Source organism: Fusarium proliferatum (genome assembly GCF_900067095.1).
Source record: "Fusarium proliferatum ET1 genome assembly, contig: FPRO_scaffold016, whole genome shotgun sequence".
NCBI lineage: Eukaryota > Fungi > Ascomycota > Sordariomycetes > Hypocreales > Nectriaceae > Fusarium > Fusarium proliferatum.
In genome coordinates this window covers 729,443-737,553 of record NW_022194805.1, presented here as the reverse complement: position 1 = coordinate 737,553, position 8,111 = coordinate 729,443, and the positions used below count along the sequence as shown (strand labels likewise).

At 42.8% G+C, this 8,111-nt stretch overlaps 1 protein-coding gene across 1 annotated transcript; it reads right to left on the bottom strand.

The window, feature by feature from the left end:
* Nucleotides 1-3,094: 3,094 nt before the first annotated feature.
* FPRO_08797 (putative cellobiose dehydrogenase) lies at nt 3,095-5,994 on the bottom strand (the record flags this gene model as incomplete). The annotated part of the gene is made up of 8 exons (XM_031224734.1): nt 3,095-3,466; nt 3,524-3,756; nt 3,815-3,955; nt 4,010-4,103; nt 4,154-4,278; nt 4,338-5,679; nt 5,731-5,897; nt 5,952-5,994. 8 exons carry the CDS (start codon nt 5,992-5,994, stop codon nt 3,095-3,097), a joined length of 2,517 nt encoding a protein of 838 aa, XP_031089964.1.
* Between the last annotated feature and the right edge of the window lie 2,117 nt (nt 5,995-8,111).

The window sequence follows — 8,111 nt, the reverse complement described above, 5'->3', positions numbered from 1 at the left end:
ATATAGTATAAAGAATATAAGTTAAAGAAAAATATAAATAAGTAATACTTAAGGTAATTAATATTATAATAATTCTTAATTCTATATTATAGAGCCCTTTTTCTTAAACTACTATAGACCTTAAATATAATACTAACCTTAACTAACTTTAAATAGAATTTTTAATTAATTAATAACTTAGCCCTAAAGTAAGTAATATTATAGTTATATATAGCCTATAAAATTATATTTATATATATAATTTTATTAAAATTATTTATAAATAATTTTTCTCTAGTTTAAATTACTGCTTCTTTACTGATATTACTTTAACTGCAGTTCTTAGGCATAAGGTCAATTGGTTATATACCTAGGTATATATATTTAATTAGTAGAGGTTAACCTAACTTTTACTAATTAACTTATATAGAGTAAAGTTAACCTAATTCCTTTAAACCTTTAGTCTAACCTTATTACTACCTTATGTTTATCCTAGAACTCTATATATAGATATGCTGTCCCTTTACTTTTATAGTCTTAAACTATAACTAGTCTATTGATTTTATATAATTAGAAGGATATAGTATATATATTTAGCCTTAATAATTATATTATTAAGCCACTCTTTATATAAGGTTAAGTTTAGGCCTATTAATGCAGTTAAAAAAGCTGCCTTTTCTATATTAAGAGGCAAGCTTTCTTTAATAGCCTTTTCTAGCTTTTTTAATCTAAATAGCTCTTTAATTAGCTAAATTAAATAAATTTAATTACCTAAACTAGCCTAATCTATATAATTAATTAAGTTAATTAAAATATAGTTAAAAATAGCTATTTTAATTAGGCTAAATAAGCTTCTTAATAAGAAGTTCTTTATAATAATTATAGCTATTATATAGGTTAATTAAAGATCTTTTAGCTAAAGTAAAGAAAGAAGGCTAATATAGCTACTAAAAGGCAGTATTAATATTAGCTTAATTAAGGCAATAATTATACTATTAAGGTAAATAAACCTTATAAGATTCTAATATTTAAGATATAGGCCTACTATAGGGGCCTTATTATTTAAGCCTTTATATAGAAAGTTAAAAGCTTAATAGCCTTATAAGGCTAATAGTAAGGCAAAAAAAAAAAAGGAAAAAAAAATAATTTTTAGGAATTTTTAATTAATTAATAACTTAGCCTTAAAGTAAGTAATATTATAGTAATATATAGCCTATAAAATTACATTTATATAAATAATTCTATTAGAATTGTCTGTAAATAATTCTTAAGTCCTTAAAGTTTAAATAGCTATAAATAGTAATTTATATAGCTTATAAAAGATATCTCTTTTAAATTTATTAAATATAAATAAATCTTTATATAGTTTTATTAAAGACTTAAAAAGTAAAGAAAATAGTTAGCTTAAAATAGTATTAGCCTTTTAATAATTTACTACAAAGAGATATTATTAATAAGAAAATATAAGTTATATAAATAGTAATAATAATAATAATAGTAAGGAAAATAAGGTAAGGATTTATAATAATTAATTAAAACTAAAAGGTTAAATTAAAGAAAAATAAAGTAAATTAACTTAAGTATATATAATATAATACCTATAGTTAATTAAATATATAATAGCTATAGTTAATTAAATATATAATTCTAAGAGGTACTATAAAACCTATAATAGTATAACCCCCTATTAGCCGCTAATGCCTTAAAATTCCTCAAAACCTAACCCTAACTGGTCAGTATAATATAAAATTCTTTATGTTATAACAGGTTAACATTTGACTTTGTCTCACAAAGAGAACCATGTATGGACAGCTCATGGTTTCATTAGTACCTGTTCCAAGATGTTGAAAAGAGCTCGTATGGTGGCGAAGGAAACTGTACGAAGCCGGCACACGAGAGTATGTCCTCCTTGGAGGACCTAGACAGTGAAGAGGAGATATCCCGGTGTTGCCAGGGCTTAGACTCGTCGGCAGACTCATTTCAAGAACTCATTTCAAGACACTTAACAGTTCTAGAATTTTCACTGGTAGGTTATGACTGGGTTCAAGGCCCGGATTGGTGCAAGTGGTACTGTAGTGCTTGATGCGCTCCTTTATATGTTTTTATGGAGGCAAAGAAACGGAATTAGGTCAGTGGCGCAGCCAGAAGACCACACTACCAAGCCAGAGTTGGACGGGGCGGTTACGCCATCAGCGAGGATGAACTGCTGGAGGGGGAGACGAAGGAGAGCATCACACCAGTGCCCGGTCCTCCGAAAGAAGGAAAGGCTGCGCCTGCTGAATTGTCACGCGGAAAAGAGGAGCTACATTGAGGGAAGTAAAGACGGAAATGAATGGGAATGGAGTCGAGGGTACAAAGGAAGTTTGATAATACGAGAGATGGCAGACCCAGATAGGGAGACTTCTCTGCGTCGTCTGGACTCTGCAGGGGTTCCTAGTGCAGTGGTTAGAAGTTTGCCCATATTGATAGGCCATCTTCGTCTGGGATGACACCCTTTTTTGACAATCGGTAGCAAAGATCATGCCTCCGAGGGCTACCGAAAGGAGACTACCAAACGCGGACAAACAGCCTCCGAGGTTCCACTAGTGCAACTATCCGCTTTTGTGGATTATGCACCTACTTTCATGAGTTAATTTGCCGAAGTTCTGTTAAGAAGCAGTATCCATTTCTAACTTTCTGGCACGCTATTAGCCAGAAAGCAACTCGTGGCCGTGCACTATAGTATCCTGTGAACCCTAAGTGAATCTCGATCCTGGAAAGAGAGGTAGCATTCGTCATCGGAGGCTACTTGACAATTTGTTTCTTGGCGTATTGAGCATGACGTTGACACGAACTGCTGGCGGCCAGGACGCAATGTTGACTACCCAATTACAGGGATGATAGAGCGAACGCTGCGAAGACACAGAGGATTCTCAATCCGTGTCACAACTATAACGCGTCTCATTGTGTATCAAGAGGCCATGACTGTGATGATAGTCTTGACATGTGTAGTTTGCCTAATGCTTCGTAGTACCTATCGATCTAACCCTCATGTTGTAAGAGAACCTGCCCGTTTCCCATATTGAAGCTTTAGCCTTATGGCGACGCAGTTCGAATTTTCCTACACCTCCTAGCCTCATCGATTAGAGTCAGGATAGCACTGCGAGTAGAATGGATTCAGAATCTTGCAGTAAAATCCCTTGCCACACTGCATGTTCCCGGTCCACTCATTGCCACCGCACTGCTGGTACTGCCCCTGGGCCTTGGACACGGGAAGGGCTAGGATAGCGGCACTGGCCCTCTCCGCGACGGTGACGATGTATGCACTGGGATTTGTGGTGACCATGCCTGGGAAGATAGAAGCGTCAGTGACGAAGAGGTTGTCAGTGCCATAGACCTTGGTGTTGAGGTCAACAACGGCCGTACCACCTTGGCGACCGTCATCCTTGCCGAGCTTGTTGGTTCCAATCCAGTGGTTAGCGCGGCGGTTGCTCCACGAGACGACCATCTATATATATCATTAGGCCATGCTTTGAGCGCCAGCAGAGATTCATGAAGAACTTACATCATCGACATATTTCTGCGAGGTGACACCTGGAGCTGGTTGGAGCCACTCTAGACCCTCCACGCCAGAAAGAGCTTTACGAAGGTTATCGAGGGCTTTGACAACAGCCTTCTTGTCTTCTGCATCGTTGAGGTAGGGGTTACCAGAGACGACGGTGTTGAGAGCACTTGTGATGGTCATGCGACCGCGTGACTTGGCACCACGGCCAAGGTACTGGCTAATAGTGATGGACTCTGATTTACGAGTTAGTTCTGGTATGAGATATTGCACCGAATGGAAAGAGGTACTTACTGTTGCTAGTCTCGCCGAGACTAGGCTCAACGCGAGCTGTCCACTGCATAGATCGTACACGGCCATCAGCACCAGAAATCTCGTCAAAAATGATCGGGCCAATGTTAGGGGCAGCTTGAGCGAGAATACCTGAGCGTGCATCTACCTCCAAGTTAGTCATGATACCCAAGTTTCAGAAGATGATTCAATATTGACCCAGGTACTTGTTCTTATCTGAGGGGATCGGGTTATCATAGGCCTCGTAGAAGTCGTAGAACACGACGCTGGGGTGCTTGATAACAGTGTCGGTCTGTCATGCTATTAGCCGGAAAATCGAGTTACTCTGTGATATGCATTTACATTGGTATGGTCCTCAAGATTGTACCCAACAGGAAGGTTGATCCACTGATCTTTGGTGATCATGGAGCCACCATCACGACTAGAGTTGGCGACAACACTGAGCTGGTCATCTGGGCCAATACCACCTGTACAGAATGATTAGAACTAACAAACTCTGGCAGCATACGGGTAAGACAAGACTCACTGCGAAGGAGGATCTTAGCACTGCCAAAAGTGCCAGCCGCAAGAATAACGCGACCAGTCTCGGGAGTGAGCTTGACGGTACCGACATACCCGGCACCGGAGAAGGGCTCGACCTCGAGGCCGGTTACGTGACCGCCAGAGCGAACGACACGTCTTACTTGGGTATTGGTCCAGTACTTGAAGTTGTTTCGCGCTTTGGCGGAGACGAGATAGGTAGCAAGGGGGCCTCCTCGCTCACCTCCGGAGAACATAAAAGGTGGGTGGGTATAAGTACGGTTCTTTGCCCCCGGCTTCTCAAGAGCGTTCACTTCGTTCCAACCGGCCTTATCAAGGGCTCCAGCGACAACCTTGAAGCCCTGGTCGAGGTATAGCTTACCATCCATTGATGGGTAACGTGTACCAGGAATGCGACCGAAGACACGCTGCTCGTACGTGGCCATGTCTTTGGCCTTCCAGCCATCGGGGAAGTTGAAGTCCCAGTCTGTTGGATTGGGGCGCCACCACAGACCAGCGTTAATGGCGGTGCCTCCACCGAGAACACATCCGGCCATCTGATCGGTATCGGGACAGGCGATGCCGGAAGAGTCGGCCCAGATCTCGTTGCAAAGACCAGGAACATCGAAGCGAGTCAGGTTGGTGCCTCCAAGCCAGTCTGGCTTACGAGTACCGCCCCAACGGCCAGAGGACGGAGGTCCCTTCTCGATCAGAAGGACCTTCTTGCCAGCCTCGCTGAGCCGGTCAGCGACGGGAAGACCACCGGCGCCACCGCCGACAACAACGTAGTCGTATGTCTCGTCAGGAACTGGTGTACTGCTGGGAGCAGCGGTGGAGGAAGGCTGACTGGTTGCGGTGGAAGTAGGCTGCTCACCGCCGCAGTTGCCCTCAACAACCTTTGTAGCGAGCTTAGCCCATGTGCCATACTTACTGTTGAAGGCATTGCTTGTAAGTTGGCCACCGAAGATGCTCTGGGTTTCGTGCTGGAGCATCCTCGCCTCACGGGGGCACTCGGGGTCAATCACATCCGTGGTACTATGAGCCCACCCGAGAACGGCGATCGAAGACGTGGTTGCTAATTGACCCGAGTTCCCGTCTTGTGACCACGAAGTGCAGCCCTGGCAGCGGTAGATAAGAGTAAAACCATCCGCCGTAATACTGGAAGAAATCTGGGTCAGGCTAGCCTTGCCCTTGTACTGGACAGGCTCGACCTGAGCGTTGGCCCAGAAGAAGGATGTCAGAATATCGCCGTCGTGGGGGTAGGCCATGAGTAAGAGCGAGTTTGTCATGGGTCCGCCGTAGGAGAGACCGCACCATCCAATGCCTTTCCCGCTGGGAGTCGCGCAATTCTGTGTACATGGTCAGAGAAGAAGAGCTATTAATATCGAATAGTTCCTTACGAGGTATCCAATGAGCTCATCGGCGTTTGTGGTCTGGCCATCTTCGGGAAAAGCGAAGCCGAACGTCATACGGGATCCGGATGCAGTCCATGTGTCGAACACGATCCCAGTGTCAGGGTCGGTGTAAGATACGGGCGTTGATTGTTGAGCAGACACATACTGGGTAACTTCTCAAAGGTCAGGACTCTAAAACTGTCGAAGCGGAAGATCTTCAGACTCACAAGGGGTTAGGGCCAGAAGCCATAAAGAGCGGTAGGAAACCATGATGACGAATCCCCGGTCGACGATTGGTGAAGGCCGTGGGAAGATTCAAAAACAGAGCAGTAGGCGCATTCATATACCGACGGGAACCATAATTAGTCAAGGTACAGTCGAAAATGACCAAGGACCGATGCCGTATTTAGCTGCTACGTTGGACGCTCCGAAAGAAAGCAAAATAGGGTGCGCCCTAGCAGGGGTCTATGTCGGATGAAACAAACCTTATCCCTTTCCCCAGTTGACGAACGGAGACCCGGGCCTTGTTTCCAACATTATCTTTATGCTTACCATTAATCTGCGACGGCAATTCCTTTAACCCAAACAAACTCATAGTCCTTCATTCTACAAGAGCCGAGCCAGGTAGCAAGGCGCGAGATGCGTGAGATGCAAGCGTCAGCTATCAGATCTACCAACTCGATATATCACTGCCAATAATTAAAGAACACTGGCATTTCGAATTCTTTGGCGTATATGCATATGCTCCTACTTCTGCCGTATCTTGGCTCAGCGTCTTTTCGACGCGACCCTTTCACCCAAGATTGTTATATTGCCAAAAGTGTACGGAGTACCAAGATCCCGTTATTTCCAGAAGCGGGTGTCGGAGGCTAACGCTCCTTTTCTCCCCGCAACCATGTGATGATGGCTGAGCGGCACGGTGCTCCGGGTCCGGGCTCCCCTGTTCATGCACAGCCAGTCAGATTGATGGTGCGCTCCTGGGGGAGGAAAGAAAACTCAGGACCTTGTCTCCAAGTTAAGCGATGAAAATGCTTAGGTAAATGTAGCCTAAACTTAGGGGTTCCTTTACTAAGTTTATTTGGTACCCACCCAAGCTGTTCTGTAATTATAGTGTAACTAACGTTGGTGCCAAAATTGCCGTCCAGCTTCGTGAAAAGCATCTCACGCCTATGCGAGCCCCATACATGTTTTATATTCAACGACAGGGCAATATTTATGCTACCCAGATAACTTTAAATTTCTCAAACCCTTCTTTGTTGCTGTTGTTATTGTTCCTCCTCCAGCCTGAATTGCCACCTTTTATTATTCCATAAAAATAGCTCCTTGTCGTTAGGCGATGCACCCCTCTGGTAACCGTCTCAAGACAATAGAAACAGCGGCGCCAATAAGATTAGTCACTTCGTCTCCGACTTGGGTCTAAGGATGAGAAAGCCCGATATAGCCCTTTTCAGTTCTAGACATTGCCAATTGGGCACGGTGGAGATTGAAAAGCAAGAAACCCCATATCTCTACGCCCTCGCAACATAGACACAATATCACCTTATCTTCATCTTTAGAAGTCACAGGCGGGCTTGAGTCGGAGCACAGAAACAAACCTGCAAACTTTGTATCCGTTAACCCCCACTGGCGATTCAACGACAAAGTGCGCCAGGGTGCTTCAGCCCAGGATTGGCCTGTGGAAGGGTAATATCTTTTGTCGAACATGTGTGTAATATTTTTCCATAAATTAATCATGCCTATGTACTCATTGTGACTTTGCTCTCCCCGATCATGGTTGCTAGCGGTCGCTCTGCTCTGAAGTGTAATAAATAGGACAATTAATAGACTAACCTCTTTAATGGTCTCAGCCCTCTCGCCCTATACATAGAGGACCGTTGCAGGGAGAAAATTCAAACCTGAATGGCGAGACCTTGTGTAGGCTTGTATTGAATACCTGTACTGCTTTGCCCTTTACAGTTAGAGTGTTGATAATTTGCTTAGGTTTGTCCTGCTGATTCTGTGTTTCTATATAAGTGGCTATGGTTCTTATAGTAAATAATTCGTTAGCCCAGATGGATTTAAGCTGCCAAAACTGCTGTGGCAACTTTAGCTTGGTACCCAATTAGCTAGGTAATCCATGTCTCTCAATATCTTGAAATACTTAGTAGAGTGAGGGCAAGCTATTATTACTGCCAGGCTTCTGACCTTAATTATAACCTAATTTAAAGCCTTTTTTTTTTTTTTTTTTTTTTTTTTTTTTCCTTATTATCAGCCTAATAAGGCTATTAAGCTTCTAACTTTTTATCTAAAGGCTTAAATAATAAGGCCCCTATAATAGGCCTATATCTTAAAGGTTAAAATTATATAAAGTTTATCTGCCTTAATAGTATAATTACTGCCTTAATTAA